Raw genomic sequence first — 18,605 nt, 5'->3', positions numbered from 1 at the left:
AACACTGTTTTAATTAATTATCTATGGGACTGAACACAACAAAAGAAACTTTAGGAGAAAATAAATATAATTTATTTCTTAAATGTCAGTTTGCATAGAAAATGCCAGGCCCAGAAGAACCAAATGATCAAAGATAATACAGCAAACAAGTCACAACTTTTTATCCCTTTTCAAAAGATTGAAACTACTTCATTTCTATCACTATTATCTAATAGAATAAAATATAATTCCAAGAATCTATAAAATGCTACAAAAGAGCGTATTACTTTGCCATGGTTGAAAAAAAAAACTATCTTATTACTCTTCCAAGTACTACCAAATGTTCAAGGACTATGGAGTGAACAGATCTCAACTTCTTTGAAAAACTAGGTATATCCTTATATTTCCGGACATTTTCACAGCCTCAATGTTTAAGATGAGGTTATTTGAGTTTGGTGGAGAGTAGAAGTGGGCTGATTTAGAGCACATACTTATGCTAATGGCATACAGGAATTTTGTATATATTTTGTGTAAAATGAACTTGAAAACCTGGATTTTTTTTCTTCTTTCTTTTTTCTTTTTGTTCTGGTTTATTTGCAAGAATGAGAACATGCATTTCAAACAATCAAATGTTTTATAAACTTAGCAACATAGAATGCAATGGCAGTTTTCAAACTAGAAAGCATAGCTTAACATGAATTGGTAGCCATGATTTACATGTATGTTGACTTCTATGAAACCCAGAGATACACAGTTGTCCTGTATGCTTCACTGACTTAAAGAGTGCTTATAGTTCCTATGAATAAAAAGTCACACAACATTTCCCTAGATCCAATGTCCTAACGCCCAAAAGTCGCCTGACACATGCCTCTCAAGACAGCTTAACAGGGTAACCCCAGGAGACCCAGCAGCTTGGCACTTGGATTTGGATTGCAGATGCAGTCACATTGACAACTATGACTACCCATCACAACTAACTATGTCATGCTGTGAAATAGCAAATTATTCTTATTTATCTAAAGTGGGGTATCCTCTAAACAACATTTTCATTGCCTTTACCCTATAATCACATTTTCTTGGCAATTCCCATTCTACTTTCTAAATCTACTCTAGAATTTGGTTCTACATTTCCTTTTTTATAGGTTTTGTATGCTTTTCAATGTAATTATTCAGTTCCATCCTGATTGCAGTTCCTCTTTTTAGACTAATCCATCTCACCACCCAAGCCCCATCAACTTCTCTGAGATGGTGGAGCATCCCCTGGGTATTCCCAACTCTAAGACATGAAGATTCCTCAGGGATCGGCACATTAATGAAAGTCTTGGTTTTTCTACTGAGAAATTATCAAGACAAATATCTCTGCTATTTTTTTTGTTTGCTTGGGGGTTTTGGTTCCTTTTCAAGACAGGGTTTCTCTGTGTAGTCCTAGCTGTCCTGGAACTCACTCTGTAGACCAAGCTGGTCTCGAACTCAGAAATCTGCCTACTTCTGCCTCCCAAGTGCTGGGATTACAGGCATGTGCCACCATGCCCAGCTATCTCTGCTATTTCTACAAAAAAGAAGAATTAGTCTTTTAAACAGAATCTTCTACAGGCCACTTATCATATACATAGACATTGAACTATATTGATATCTAAGCACTGAAATATGCACTATGTCTTATAGGTTATTGAATGGAAAAATAATATAGTATTACTAGTTTGAGAGCTTTTCAGGCATCTATTGGTGAATTTAAAATACAAAGAAAGGCACATTACCTGCCAGGGGGATAACAGAGTCCTATCAATATTTGCCTGTGGTTGAACTTGTATTTGATTGAGATTCTTCTCATGGAGACTGTGGGCCACTGCATACACAGCATTGTACACATTGTAACTCTCTTCAGTCATGACCATTTCAAAAAGACTCCTTGGCAACAATCCCAAAGAGGCATTGGGCAGACAGTTTTCAATGATTTTATGTTCAGAATGCAATCTTGAGCAATTGAAAAAAATCATCCACAAGATATGAAGAAAGGTATCTTCTGGGTACTTAACAGGATTGGCTTCCTGTATAAATTTTATGAAACCAACAATCTCCCCATGATGGGGTGAAAAAGTGAGAGCCCCATGGGATAAATGTGACAGTGTATATGGATGAATACTTGGGCTAATCCATTTTTTATTCATAACCCAGATTTTATTCATTGTGTACTTTCTATGGATATTTACTATTATAGTTAATAGGAAATTATTGTGTTCATAAATTACAATCACATCTGCAGATGACTCTAGAGTACGCATCTGATCATATCTTAGAAAATAATATATTGATTCTCCCACATACGATACTGTTTCCACAAAAGCTATGCAGGCTTTGTTCTTTTCCATCTCCATTCTAAAATCTGAGAGAAACTGAGAACCTTTGTGGTCATCTGTGATGAGCAGTCCCACCCAGGTCCAGCTGAAATGAAGCATCAAAGAGGCAATACCACAGAACAGAGCTGTGTCTTTGGGGGCTACCTGGTACACAGATGTAAACTGATTTGTGTCAACCTTTGCATGATCAAAAGGCCCAACAGTAAGCTGAAAGGAAATCAGTATTTTAAAAATGAGAACAATAAATGCCATTTAAATAGTCTTAGTCTTAAAAACCCGATTTAAGTTATAAAGTTGATACTCTGCTCAATAGTTATTAATGTCACATCTCAACTCCTGAGTGTTTCCAGAAAAATTATTGAAAACTATTAAAGTTTTAAATTGCCTTGTGTACTGTTCACCCTCCTTACTCTACATCAAAGTAAAAAAAAATAACAGACTGTGAACGTACTTGTCTTTCTATTTGCTCTTTAATGCCAATTAATCAAAATCTCTCCTTTTCATTTTGCAAACAGCTAATTCTGAGAAAAGAAAGCTGGCTTCCCACTACTCACATCATGTGCACTCACCTGAGGAAATTTGTAAAGACCTAACAATGTCCCAATGATTTCAGATGATTTCCATGATATTCCAGTAAGTGTAGCAGCCGATTTCCACTTTTTTCTACAATTGTAATTAGGGATAAATATGCTCAAACCTGTGAGCCAATAGAATACACTCTTCAGAATGTTCCTTTCAGTATCTGGGAGATCATATATCTCAAGTCCCAGAGACGTGTTTGGTAAAACATGAGGGTTCAAGTTGATTTCATTGATGGCAAATAACATGGCCAAAACAAGTTGGTAGTTTCGTATATCCATCCTGCATAGAAGTATCACAGCATTCATATTAGGAACTCATAACTATTATACCTATAACTTTAGAGCAATGACTTTTATATTCTGAAAGCTTGTGTTTGCTTAGAACACACAATCCTTCAACAAATTCTTCATTTCAAATGATATGCTGAAGAGCAAAACTTATTAATTATATATCCAAGAGAGTTTGCTTTCTCTGACTTCCAGATGTGGAAATATAACATAATTCCGTCGTAGAATGAAATATATTTCTTTACAAATTATCCACTCTTCTTATCTTCCAGTATGCCAAACTATGAAAAATAGTTTATTTTTCATGAAGCCACCAGATTCATGTGATATACTATTATGAAAGAGCTCACTTTGTGAATTCAGTCTATCTGTGGCAAGATTTGGCTTTTGAAAAACCTGTTCATTTTTGGTTTACCCTGGAAAATAGATGGATGCAACCTTCTCTGTGTGGGCCAGAGATTATTAACTTTTGCAAGATGGAATGGCTAGAAAGGGAATCATATTGTGTAAACCCTCAGAGCCACTAGGTACCTCATTTGCATGGAAAATTAGGTTTTGTGCTGTGTGATCACAAGTCTTATGTCCTTATGTGGAAAATATGGCAAGTATCCAATTCAGGAATGTAGTAGGGAGTTAGGAGATGCCTACAATCTCTGGTGGGTGCCTGGGTACCAGAGTGCCAGGGTCTCAGACATACTCAAGCTTACTAGGTTTCTGGCTTTTTCTTCTATCCCAGACTCATCTCCTTAAGAAAACTAGGAGCTGGGTGGCAGTGGCACATGCCTGTAATCCCAGCACTCTGGGAGGCAGAGGCAGGCAGATTTCTGAGTTCGTGGCCAGCCTGGTCTACAGGGTGAGTTCCAGGACAGCCAAGGAACTCTGTCTCAGGGAACAGAGAAACCCGGTCTCAAAAAAAAACCAAATTAAAAAAAAAAAAAGAAAGAAAGAAAGAAAGAAAGAAAGAAAGAAAGAAAGAAAGAAAGAAAGAAAGTAAGATGGAAAGAAAGAAAGAAAGAAAGAAAGAAAGAAAGAAAGAAAGAAAGAAAGAAAGAAAGAAAGAAAGAAAAAAAGAAAGAAAGAAAACCAGGAAAAGTATCAAGATTGGTGGCAAGTTTCTATGTTGGCGCACATTGTGTGATGTTTTGTCACTATTATTGGATTGCTGAATTCTAATCTTTCAGGGAGTAAAGCACTGGCTTAGTTGTCAGTTCTTGGTTTTGCTATTTCTACAGACCATCACTGGCTTGATATTTTGTGAACATACATCCTTCCTCACTTGCCGTTTGGATGTAAGATATATCTGACTACCAATAGCTGGGAAGAAAGTGAATAGCAAAACTTCCAGGAGATATAGGGATACTTCAAAGCAGAAATCAAAGGGGGAGTCTTGCTAGCAGGACACTGTGGTTTCTGGATGGACCAGAAGATGAGCAGAAAAGTAAAGTGGACCACATCCAGGACATAGTGGCAGGTATTACAGTGGAGAGTTTCAAAGTTTTCTGGTAATTTGCCCACCTAAAACTCCTATGCCTTAAAATATTGAAAAGCATCTGTCATTATCTATACCACTGGTGGATGCATGAGTCTACTACATACAACCTTATTAAACATGCAGAAGCAGGCCTATCTGTAAATTACAAATGAGTCTGTCTATATCTTGCTTCCAGACAACCCTGGATATACATTAACCCTATCTCAAAGAAAATGAAAAAGTAGAAAAATTCCACTGTGAAGTCACAAATATTGTTAAAAGTACCTAAGTAATCGCTTCTTGACCTTTTGGCTAATTTAGATGCTCTCCACTAAATAATTCTAAAATACAGGAGAAAGAAAGGAGTCAACATAGTAGGACTTCACTGCTAAAGAGGACAGTCAGGTCTGAAGGTCAGAATAACATTTGAACGCCTAGCCTCAAGTGATTCGGTGATTTCTGCTTTTCCTCACTGATGCGCACTCATAGAAGCCCACATAAGCTCTGAAGCTGCAACATTGACAGGATATATTCCCTGCACACAAACAACATCTACTTTCACTTCTGGTTTCTATCCCAGAGCTGAACCTGTGCACCAGCTCTCTATACCAAAATACTGCCAATAGAGAGTTAGTCTCCAAGTAGTGATGACAAACCTATGAGCAGTTATAAGACTACCAATCTGCTCTGAGGGACCTGACCAGAGTCCTCAGATCACAGGAATCAAGGAGAAGTGTGAGATAGAATCGCTTGGGTTTCAGTCTCTGCCCAGAGTTAACCATGGGCCACAGAGAGAATTCCTCCCAGAGAGAACTGATATCAAAGGAGTGCTGACACGCAGACTTGCAGAAGGGACAAGCCACAATCAGGGACAAGAAGACCAACTAACACCAGAGATAACTAGATGGCAAGAGCCAAGGGGAAGAACATAAACAACAGAAACCAAGGCTACTTGTCATCAGCATAACCCACATCTCCCACCACAGCAAGCCCTGGATACACCAACAAACCAGAAATCAAGGCTCTCATTTAAAATCAAAACTCATGATAATGATAGAGGACTGTAAGTACATAAATAACTCCCTTAAAGAAATACAGGAAAATGCAGGAAAACAGGTAGAAAGTGTTAAAGAGGAAACACAAAAATACCTTAAAGAATTATAGGAAAACACAACCAAATAGGTTAAGGAACTGAACAAAACCATCCATGATTAAAAATGGAAATAGAAACAACAAAGGAAACAAAAGGAGACAACACTGAAGATAGAAAAACTAGGAGAGAAATCAGGACTCATAGATGCAAGCACCTCCAACAGAATACAAAAGATAGAAGAGAGAATCTAAGGTGCAGAAGACACCATAGAAAATATTGACACAACAATCAAAGAAACCACAAAATGAAAAAAGTTCCTAACTCAAAACATCCTGGGAATCCAAGACACAATGAAAAGACAAAACCTAAGGATAATAGGTATAGAATAGAACAAAGATTCCCGACAGAGAGGGCAAGTAAATATCTTCAATAAAATTATAGAACAAAACTTCCATAACCTAAAGAAAGAGATGCCCATGAATATATAAGAAGCCTACAGAACTCCAAACAGACTGAACCAGAACAGAAATTCCTCCCATTACATAATAGTCAAAACACAAAATGCACAAAACAAATAAAGAATATTAATAGCGGTAAGTTTAAAAGGTCAGGTAACATATAAAGGCAGACCTATCAGGATTACACCAGACTTCTAAACAGAAACTATGAGAGCTAGAAGATCCTCAGCAGATATCATACAAACCCTAAGAGAAGACAAATGCCAGCCCAGGCTACTATCTTTCTACAAATTCAGCCCTGCAAAGGGTAACAAATGGAAAATTCCAACAGGAGGAGGGAAACTACACCCTAGAAACAGAAGAAAGTAATCTTCTTTCAAGGAACCCCAAAGAAGATACCCAAAAGAAAAGAACATAATTTCATCTCTAACAACAAAAATAACAGGAAACAACAATCACTATTTCCTAACATCTCTTAATATCAATAGGCTCAATTTCCCAATAAAAAGATATAGACTAACAGACTGGATATGTGAACAGGATACAGCATTTTGCTGCATACAGAAAGCATAGCTCACAGACAAAAACAGAAACTACCTCAGGGTAAAGGGCTGGAAAACAATTTTCAAAGCAAATGATCTCAGGAAGGAAGCTGGAGTAGCGATTTCAATATTGAATAAAATCTACTTACAACCAAAAGTTTTTAAAAAAGATAAGGAAGGACACTTCATACTCAACATATGAAAAATATTCCAAGGAGAGCTCTCAATTCTGAACATCTGTGCTACAAGTGCAAGGGCACCCACATTCATAATAGAAATTTTATTAAAGTTCAAAGCACACAATGAACCTCACAGTAACAGTGGGGCACTTTAATATTTCAATCTAACCAATGGTCAGATCATGGATACAGAAACTAAAGAGAGAGACACAGTGAAACTAACAGAATTTATGAAACAAATGGATTTAACTGCTAATTACAGATGATTTAACCCTAAAGCAAAATAATAAACCTTCTTCTCACCATGGTACCTTCACAAATTATCTACCATAAAATTTGGACACAAAATAAACATCAACAGATCCAAGAATTTTGAGTTAATCCCATGTATTCTATCAGACCACCACAGAATGAGGCTGATCTTTGATAACTACAAAAACAGGAAGCCCATGTACACATGGAAGTTGAACATCTATCTCCTCAATGTTAACTTGGTCAGGAAAGAAATAAAGAAGGAAATGAAAGACTTTTAGAATTCAATGAAGATGAAAGACACAACATACCCAAACTTATGGGGCACAGTGAAAGCAGTGCTAAGAGGAAAGCTCATAGCTCTGAGTGCCTCCAAAAAGTAACTAGAGGGAGCATACACTAGCAGTTTAACAGCATACCTGAAAGCTCTCTTACAGAAATAAGCAAATACACCAAAGAGGAGTAGACAGCTGGAAATAATCAAACTTGAGGATGAAATCAACCAAGTAGAAACAAAAAGAACTATATAAAGAATCAGCAAAAGCAGATGCTGTTTCTTTATCAACAAGATAGTGGAAATACTTAGCCAAACTAGTTAGACAACACAGAGACAGTATCCAAATTAACAATGTCATAAATGAAAAGGGAGACATAGCAACAGAGATGGAGGAAATTTAAAGAAATTATCAGGTCCTAATACCATAGACTATACTCAACAAAACTGGAAGTCCCTTTCTCAGAGGAACCATAGCACCCTCACTTAAGTCCTCCTTCTTCTTGAGCTTCCTGTTCTGGGTGAATTGTAAATTGTTTATTTTGATCTTTTGGACTAGCATCTGCTTATTAGTGAGTGCATACCATGTGCATTCATTTGTGACTAGGTTACCTCACTCAGGATGACACTTCCAGTTCCATCCATTTGCCTAAGAATTTCATGAATTCATTGTTTTTAATAGCTGAATAGTATTCCATTGTGTATATATACCACAGTTTCTGTATCCATAATACTCACAGGAACAATAAGGGAGGCAATGTGTGGAGCAGAGTCTGAAGTAAAGGCCACACAGTGACTGCCCTACGTGGAGATTCATCCTATAAACAGTCAACAAACCCTGATACTACGACAAGAAGCATGTACCAAAAGGAGCATGCCATGGCTGTCTCCAGAGGGGCCCTGCAGAGCCTTACAAATACAGAGGCAGAAACTAGCAACCAATTATTAGACTGGGCTTGTGGTCCCCAACGGAGGATATGGAGGGTGGTCCGGAGGACTGAAGGAGTATATAGCCCCTTGGGAAGAACAATGACTTCAGACACCCAGACACCCCAAGACTCCCAGGGACTGAACTATCAACAAAGGGGTACACATGGTTCCAGCCAAAAATGTGTCAGAGGAAGGCCTTGTTAGGCATCAGTGAGAGGAGTGGTCTTTGGTCATATAAAGGCTCAATAGAGGCCCCCAACAAAGGGAAACGAACAGGGGGAATGTGGGGGGGGAAAGGTGGGACTGTGTTGGGTAGAGGGGCATATATGTGGAGGCAGGGGGTGGGAGGAGGTGTAGGGAATCTTTGGGGAGGGGGGCTTTTGGGAGTTGGTAAATTGGGAAAGGTTTTACCATTGGCAATCTAAATGAAGAAGATACTCAATAAAAAAATAGTAAAAATAAATTAATAAATAAATGCACAGGGCCAGAACATTTGAGGGTAGATTTCTATCAGAATCAAAGACGTCTTAATGCCAATAAACCCAAACTCTTTCACAAAATAAAAACAGAAGGAACACTACCCAATACATTTTACAAAGCCTCATTTATGCTTTGTAAAGCCTCATTTATAGTAAACCACACAAATACCCAACAAAGAAAGAGAATTTCAGAACAGTTAACAATTTCCCTTATGAATATTGCTATAAAAATATTCAATAGAATTCTAGCAAAATAAATCCAAGAACACATCAAAATGATTATTCACCATGATCAATTGTGCTTCATCTCAGGGTTGCAGAGATGGTTCAATATATGGAAATCCATCAACTTAATCCATTATATAAACAATGTCAAACAAAGAAAAACCCACATGATCTTCTCATTGGATCCTGAAAAACTTTTGACAAAATAAAACACCCCCTCATGCTAAAAGTATAGGAGAGATCCGGAATTCAATTCCATACCTAAAAATAATTAAAGAACTATAAAGCAAACCAGCAGAGTTAGAGAACAGGAGTAACCAAAGAGGGATAGAGGAGCAGGAGGGCAAAAAGGAGGGGCATGAACAGGTAATAGAAGAGACAGGGGAGAAGACAGAAAATAAAACAGAAACAAGTAGCAGTGGAGAAGTCAAAATTGGGGCAACCAGAAGACAGTCCCAGACTCCAGAAAAGTGAGAGGCTCCCAGGATGCAATGGGGATGGCTTTAGTAGTAATATCCAAGAAAGAGATACAAAACCTCTACACACAACCTCCAGTGGATAGTCATGACCCCCAGTTGAATCATGATGCCACCCATGTAATTCAAAACTTTAAACCCAGAAATATTCCTGTCCAAAGGAAAGAGAGAGACAAAAATGGAAGAGAGACAGAAGTAAAAGCCATCTAGAGGCTACCACGAGAGGAATTCATCCTACCTGTAGAAGCAAACACCCACAATATTGTTGATGTCAAAGGCTTGCTGGAAGGAGCCTGGTATGACTATTCTCTGAGAGGTTATGCCAGCAACTGATTATTACTCATGGAGAAACTAACAGGCAACTACTGGACTGAACGCAGTGACCCCAATAGAAGAGAAGGGGAAGAACTGTAGGAGCTGAAGGGGATTGCAACCCCATATGAAGAGCAACATCAAGTAACTGGACCATTCAGGCCTCCCAGGGACTAAACAAGCAACCAAAGATTGTACATGAACCAAGACATGATTCCAGATACATATGGAGAAGAGGATGGCTTTCTCTGACATCAAGGGAGGGGAAGGAGGCATGATTCTCTGTGTAAAGGGATGCTAGACTGGTGAGGCAGTACGGGGTGAGTGGGTGGAGGAGCACACTCATAGAGGTAAAGAGTAGGGGGGTGAGGGGCAATGTGATTGGGAGCTTTGTGGAAGTGGAACTGGGAAGGGAATTCTCATTATAAATATAAACAAAAAATGATAAATAAAGTATTTGTATAAGAAAAAAGAAGACAGCATAGATAAAATAGATATATCATTCAAATAAAATGTTAAATTTTAAAAAATTCCAGACCCAAAACATCCAGAAAAATCTTGGACAATATAAAAAACAAAGTTTACACACATAGTAATAGGAGAAGTAGAGAATCCCCATGTCAGAAATCCAGGATATTTTAACAAAGCCTTAGAATAAAAATGACATATCCTATAGAAAGAGTTGCCTATAATATGCAAGAAGCTTACAAATTACCAAAAAGACAAGCTAAGTAAACATTCCTGCTACATAATAATCAAAACACTAAGTACACAAAAGAAAAGAAAAGAAGAAATACAAAAAAGGATTAAAACTAAAAGAGAAAATGGAAAGTAATATATAAAGGCATACCAAATAGAATTACATCAGAATTCTTAAGAGACACTCTAAAAGCCATGTGGGCCCAGGCAGATTTCATATAGACTCCAAGAGACCACAGATATCCATGGATAGTATTTTACCCAGTGAAACCTTCCCTAACAATAGATGAAGAAAACGAGATAGACCATGAGAAAGACAAAGTACAGAATGTACTTGTAGAAAAATTCAAACTAAAGGATGTCAAATGTAGCCCTGAAAATTCAGGCAATAAATAATCTCATACCAGCATAACAAAAGCAGCAAAGCAAACATACACTCCATCCTACAACCAACATCAATACCTAAAATAAAATAACAAGAGTTAATAATCATTAATCATTGTCTCTCATTACCAATGGACATAATTCCCTGAAAAACGACACAACCAAATAAAATGACTACAAAATCAAGATGTTACTTTGCTGCATAATACAAACACTACTCAACATCAAAGACAAAAAAAAAATTATCTCAGAATTAAGGCCTGGAAGGGGTTTCCAAACCAATATCCAAGAAGATCAGTAAGGTCACGTCTAACAAGATAGACTTCCAGCTAAAATTGCCAAAAGGGGATGGGGAATTGGACTTCATACTTACCAAGGAAACATCAACCAATAGTATACTTCAATTCTCAACAACTATGCCTCAAATTCAAGGGCACCAATATTTGAAAAGAAACATTACTAAAGCTCAAATCCCATCATCCTTCACACCCTTGTAGTGCAAGATTTCAATATTACACTCTCACCAATAGTCTGGACATACCAGACAAAAACTAAACATAGAAATTGTAGATGTAATAGACAATATGAACCAAATGGACATAGCAGATAACTAAAAAGTATTTTGCCCAAACACAAAAGAAAATACTTTCTTCTGAGCACCTCCTCTAACACTCTTAGAAAATTACCACATAATTATTCACAAAGTATATTTAAACTCATAAAAACATTGAAATAAGCCTTTATATTTGATCAGGAAAATACTAATTAACAGGCTATCAACAATGACATCACTTGCAAACTATCATCAATGACAGAACAACAAATAGCATAGTAACTCATGGACACTGAAGATATCTCTTCAGAATAACTACTGGATCAAGGTATAAATAAAGGAAGAAATTAAAAACTTTGTTGCTATTCAATGAAAATGAATACAGATCATAATCAAAGTTGTGGACTCAATGACTTTGTGCTAATAGGAAATGTTAAAGCAGTATGTACTTTCATAAAGAAATTGGAGAGATCTTCTACATTCAACTTAACAGCACACCAGAATATTCTACAATAAAAAGAAGCAAACACAGGCAAGATAATTGCATGGTAGGAAACAGTCAAACACATGGCTGAAATTATTACAACTGAAACAGAAAGAACAAAACAATCAGTTAAACAAGAGTTGATTCTCTAAAACAAACAGGATGAAAAAAGGTTTATCCAAACTGCCTAAGAGACACGAAAGCTGTACCCAAATTAACAAATTCAGAAAGAAAAAGAGGCAAACATCCAAAGATAACGAAGAAATTCAAATAATCATTAGTTCCTCCTTTAAAGATCCTTCTTCCACATAATTGGTGAAAGAAAGGGACAGTTTTCTTCATAAATACTACTTACCACAGTTAAATGAAAATCAGATAAGCAGTGCAAATTGTCCTGTAGCCCCAAAGGATATAGAAGAAGTCATTAAAATCATTCAGTTAAAGCAAAGCAACAACAACAACAAAAAAAAAAAAAACTGAAGGTCAGATGGTTTTAGAGGAGAATTCAACAAGACTCTCAAAGAAAGACTAATGCTAATCTTCCTAGAAATATATTCAAAAGGAACATTGCCCAATTCATTTTATGATGCCACTGACACTCTAATGATCAAACACCACAGAGTATAAGAAAGCCTGTTGTAGAAAAATTTCTTTCCGAAATTAGGTGAAACTACTCAATAAAAGACTTGCAAAGAACTGAAAGGGCATTGACAACATCATCTACTATGATCAACCGGGTCTCATCTCTGAGATGAAGAAATGGTTAAATATATACAAATCTTTCAATGTAATCCACAGTATGAAAAACCTGAAAAAAGTGCATAATCATGTCATTAAATGCTGAAATAGCATTTGAAAACATGGAGAAACCTTTAAAGATAAATAGTTTTCTACTGATCTGTGGTATAAGGGACATACACTTAAGAAAGCCAGTTTACACCAAGCCTAAATCCAAGAAAGCAATTCTTCAAACATCAGGAAGAAGACAAAGCTGTCCACTATCTCCAGAACTATTTAATATAGTACTTGAAGTTGTAGATTGAACAATAAAACAGAAGAGGAGTTTATGGGAATTCAAATTGAAAAGGAAGCTATCAAAATATCACTATTCACAGATGATATGATAATATAAATAAGTGAGTCCAAAGTCACATATACTAAACTAACCAAATATTATCAATAACCATCATATATGGAATCAATAAGGAGACCAAGGAAGAAATTGCTAGTGAACCACTCTATACAACAGCCACAAATTATATAAAAATCTTGTGGTAACAAACATCAAGCAAGTTAAAAACATGTATAATAAAAATGTTCAGTCATCGAAAATAAATTGAAGATGTCAGAAGACAGAAAGATCTCAAGAGCTGATGCAATAGTAGGATCAACATAATGAAAATGGCCTTCTAATCAAAAGAAATCTCCTGTTTCAACTTAATCATTATCAAAATTACAACAGAATACTTTTCAAAACTTAAAAGAATATGTAACTTCATACGTAGAAATAAAATCCCACTGTAGATAAAGCAATTATGTACAATAAAGAAAATCCCAAGGTATTACTTTCCCTGATTTCAAACTGTACTACACAGCAATAGTAATAAAACCATCATTATTTTAGCTTAAAACAAACAGGCTTATTAATAGAATTAAACGAAAAAACCCTTATTGGAATCGATACACCTATGGACAATTGATCTCAGATAAAAATCCAAAAATTATACAATTGTAAATAAGAAAGTATTTTCCATGAATTGTTGGGGTCTCACTAGATGTCAATGATTATAGAATGCAATTAGTTGCACATCCAGGTTTTGCACAAACCTAAATTCCAAATAGATCAAAGATATTAACATTAGACCAGAAATACTGAATCTAATCCTAGAGAAATTAGGGCAAACCGTTGCACGCATTGAAGAGGAAAGACTTTCTGAACAGAACACCAATCATGCAGTTGCTGTACATTATCACAGCTAATAAAATGATAATAAAAAAGGTTTGGTAAGGCCAAGGAAAGACCAGTTCTTCAAAACAGCAGTCTTCAGAATGCAGAAAGATTTTCACCAATTCCACTTCTTGCAGATAGCTATTATCCATAATATTTAGAGTACTCAAGAGACTAGAAAACAACAAATCAAATATTTCAATTAAAATGCAGTACAGATCTAAACAGAATTTTCAACAGAAAAATCTTAAGTGTCTGGGAAACATTTAAATAAATGTTCAAAATTCAACAGAAAAATGTAAATCAAAATGATTCTGTGATTTCATCTTACACATGTCTGCTTGGCTAAGATCAGAAACAAAAGTGACAGTTGACGCTGGTGAGGACCTCAAGGAAAGGATGTGCTTGCTCCTCCATTCATGGCAAACTTCTACAGTGACCTTGTCCATCAGCAACTCAATAGCCAGCCATAACTCTTCTGAGCATACATCAAAATATTCTACAGTTGTGCCCAAGGACATTTGCTCAACCATGTTCTTTGCAACTTACTGCATAACAGCCAGAAACCAGAAGCAATCTAGATATCCCTCAGTCAAAGAATAGACAAAAATGTGTTAAGTTTACATACTGCCATAGTACACAACTCTTTAATAGAGCATCATGGAATTTGGAAGTAGATTTATCCAGAGCAAGCTTATCCAGACCCAGGAAGATGAACATGGCATGTTCTCACTGACAAGTGGATTAGTTCTGAGGTACAGATTTGGAGAGAGCAAGTAAGAAATAGGGATTAAGGGACAATGCAAGAATAGCCCCAATGTAACAAATATTAGTGTCATGTGTGTATAAAGAACTTGTTCTTTGCCAGGCGGTGGTTACACACACATGTAATCCCAGCACTCTGGGAGACAGAGGCAGGCAGATTTCTGAGTTCGATGCCAGCCTGGTCTACTGAGTGAGTTCCAGGACAGCCAGGGCTATACAGAGAAGCCCTGTCTCCAAAAAACAAAAACAACAAACAAAAAATAAAAACAAAACAAAAAAAAACAAAAGAACTTGTTCTTTTGTTTATTACTATGTACTTTCACTTCCACAGTACTATTGTCATGTTATTTTGTTAATTTAAATCACCTTACACCAAAAATACTACGGTTTAATGATTAGTATGTTTTGGGTAATTTGAAATCCACCAAAATCCTTGTAACTGAAGGCATCACTAGCAATATTTTTGGTGAAAAAGTTATAGTTTTATAAACACCGGTATATAAAATGGATCAAACATGCAGACTTCATTTTATTGGGAAACACTTCAGCTTGGGGTTTTCATGCTTGCCTGCTGTTTTTGATTCCAAAATATTTTTTGATTAAAAAAATACTTTCCACTAAACTATTGCAAAATGGATTAATAATAAAAAATCAGAAAATGGGTTCAATTACACACACGTAAATTGAAACTCCAGTGTTAAGGCTCATAATTCTAGCCACTCTAAAGCACATGAACATTGTGTTCATTGTGACCCTGACACTTGCACTTGTGCACATAGAAACGGAAAGGAAGAATGTCAGAAAGATCTTTTTTCAAAATGACTGTGCACCGCATCACTCTATTATAAAAGATTTAATCAGAAGCATGAATGAAATTTAATAGATCTTACTCTATATTTACTTTATATGAATACTTTATATTCAGATACCCTTTCTTGCAGAAAACTAGATAATTTTAAATTACATTAAATAAGGCGAATATAAATATATTTAATATATTTATACTTTATACATATATTTATCATACATGAAAAAAGAAATCACTTCCCAAATTCTGTTGTCTTATTTCATATCCTGTTAAATCATCTGACAAGTCATTTTCCACTTGCTAGTATTTGATGAGCTGTTCTACTGCAAATGTGCTTTTGCAGTGAGATTGCTCCCACTACACTGTCTGGACAGACATGGGGCATAGTGCAAAGTGGTTCCTGACGTGGTGCAACTGCACAACAGTGTAAAAGATTTATCAAATGCATCCATGGTTCTTGCAAAGTTAAAAAAGATATATACCTGGGGCATTTAGAGAGCCACATGAAATATTTCAGCTAGTTGTGAATTTTTGGATCACTCTGATCATCTTTAATATTAAAATTTATTTCAAAATATGAAAAGATGTCTTCTTCACCTAATGATGTTTTATTTCTGAATCATTTCCCTTCTACACTGCCTTGACCTAACAATTTATCACCATACCAATTTGCTAGCAAAGTGTTAGCAATGTTTCTACTTAGACTTAATCCACTTAGACATTCAGCAATTTTCCAGCAACTAACCAGAAGCAGGACATTCATTGCACAGTTTTCCTTCCCCAGGTTGAATTCAGAGTTGAGTGTGTACTTTGTTTCTCTATTTCAGTTCTTTAGTTTATATATACCCTGATAGAAATTTCAGCATGGTACAATATACACTTTATTTCCTTGAAAAATTATTGTACATTGCTATTTATGTCTGAGATTACCAAGGAAGTTGAAGCAAACTTTATCTAGATCTGCTGTTCCTGCAGATATTAGACTGTCTAGGAAAGAGCCTTCAGTGACATAATCTCAGAATATTCCTGTATGAATAAATTCATGAAATCAAGTATTGCATAGTGGAAATTTATAAATTAAATAGGTTGTAATGGATAAAAATCTGAAATCATATAAATTAAAAAACATTAGCTTTCAATACTCTGCAAAATGTTAAGGATAGAAAATAAAAGTGAAGAGAGATAAATTTCTAATTCTGCCATCACTGCATTCAAATCTGTGTCAGCTGACACAAACAACACTGATCACTCTAGAACCTGAGGAGGTATTACAATGTCACAGATTTCAAAGGTATTACCTGCTCTAATACAATCACAAATAAAACTCCGCGATTCTCTGAAGTGTTGTGTTAGGCTACTGCCAACATCTCTTGTAGTACAGGACTGGCATGAAATGTGCTCACAGTCTGAGGAATTACAGACAGCATGGTGAAAGGTGGTCAAACTGCAATGACCAAATATGAAACACAAAACTCTGTAATGACATATTTCTCTTCTCACTTGAGAGGACATAAGGAGTCATCAAGAAAATAAAATTAAACAGAGGATCTTGGAATGGAATATATGAAGGAAACCTCATGAGGAGAAATTTTTGGAATAAGGTTCAAATCCACACTTAAAGTAGGACAAACGAATATTTAAAAATGAGTTGATACAAATCACTTACCATAAATCATTAGATGTGCCCAAAGGTAATGTTTTCCAATCAATTTTTAAACTTGAAGCAGAGTCACCTATGAGAGGAAAAAATGCACCAATGACCACAGACCCATCATGTTGCAGTACATGTTCTGATTCTGTTAGTCCAAAAGGGGCTGCAATGATCCAGATGGGTGTTCGCATCTGTAAAAACCAGAAGATAAAAAGCCAAGAGAAGAGCATATTAAGAGATGTTTCTGCCAAGATCTAAGTCGTGGGATGGTACAACCTATGGTGTGTTACATATATATATATGTAACACATATATATATTCAGTGCCCATATGTGTTTGCATGTGTGCCCTGTGTGTGTGTGAGTGTGTGTGTGTTTGCACTGTTGTTGTTGACATGATGACAGAATATTTCACTCTAATCAAGCAGAGATATGTGCAAGGATACTTCCATTCACCCTGTGAGAATTCTATGGCACTTTATCCTTCAGGCTATCCATATGAGTCACCTCACTCAATGACAAACAGGTTACAGCATCAAAGGACATGCTTTCATTTCCACTAGGAATCACAATAATTACTCCAAGACTGAAACACCCCAGTGTTGCTTTCTGCCTCTGTGTTTATGGCCTAAAATGTTTACCAAGAAAGAATTTATTCGAGAGCCTTTCATGATAATGCCCACATATCACATCAAAGGAAATCATTGTTGGAAAAATATAAATACACATTAAAGACCCATACCAAGAACTGATGAACTTAATTAAAGGTGCACCACGCTCCAAAAAACTTAATAGTATTGGTCTTAAGTTCACTTTTTACTCTCATATGGTTCTTAGGGTTCTGAACAATTCTATCTTTCATACATGCATGTCTATATACCAATACTTGGCCAGTTTATTCCTGCATACCCTTTGTGTCACATTTGTGTCACATTGTTGTGTAACCTACTACCAAGGTGAAGTTATTACTTCAGATGCATAACTTAATTTCAAGGTAGAAATCAGGTTAATAATTTGTTCTTTATCCATCCTGGAACAATGAATATATATATATATAATTCATTGCCCTCTTAACAACTCATTCCTTTTTTTCTTTTTTTTGACATGAGGGTATTAGAGAAATTCCCCCCATTTCTCCAAAGAACATATCATATGCTGAGGGGGTCTCTATGTTTCTTTCATGGAGTCACTCAACAAATGTATCATAAGCAGGGACTATTTTCAATCAATAAAACAATTTAAGGCACAATAAATACATTGTTCTGTAGTGTAGACGTGCTTGCATTTTCCTGTTAGTTTGATTGCCATGAAGGTTGTACAACATAATAACTAAAAGAATGTATAGGCACGTGTAGGTGAATGATACAGGTAAGCAAAAACTTCTGTAAATTAAAAAAAAAAACCCTATCCCACCCTCC

The 18,605-nt window shown here is 36.0% G+C and overlaps 1 protein-coding gene across 1 annotated transcript in view; it reads right to left on the bottom strand.

Moving 5' to 3' along the window:
- Positions 1–17,418, bottom strand: part of LOC127671017 (vomeronasal type-2 receptor 116-like) — a 36,415-nt gene extending 18,997 nt beyond the window's left edge. Inside the window, exons 1-3 of the mRNA XM_052165684.1 lie at positions 17,204–17,418; positions 2,906–3,197; positions 1,737–2,543 (exon numbers count right to left, since the gene is read on the bottom strand). Coding sequence (XP_052021644.1) covers positions 1,737–2,543; positions 2,906–3,197; positions 17,204–17,418 — 1,314 coding nt within the window. The remainder of the gene's footprint in view (positions 1–1,736; positions 2,544–2,905; positions 3,198–17,203) is intronic.
- Between the last annotated feature and the right edge of the window lie 1,187 nt (positions 17,419–18,605).

The sequence above is a fragment of the Apodemus sylvaticus genome, chromosome 20 (assembly GCF_947179515.1).
Source record: "Apodemus sylvaticus chromosome 20, mApoSyl1.1, whole genome shotgun sequence".
In the NCBI taxonomy this organism is placed as follows: Eukaryota; Metazoa; Chordata; class Mammalia; order Rodentia; family Muridae; genus Apodemus; species Apodemus sylvaticus.
The sequence above is the reverse complement of the archived record's forward strand: the minus strand, read 5'-3'. Positions and strand labels throughout refer to the sequence as shown.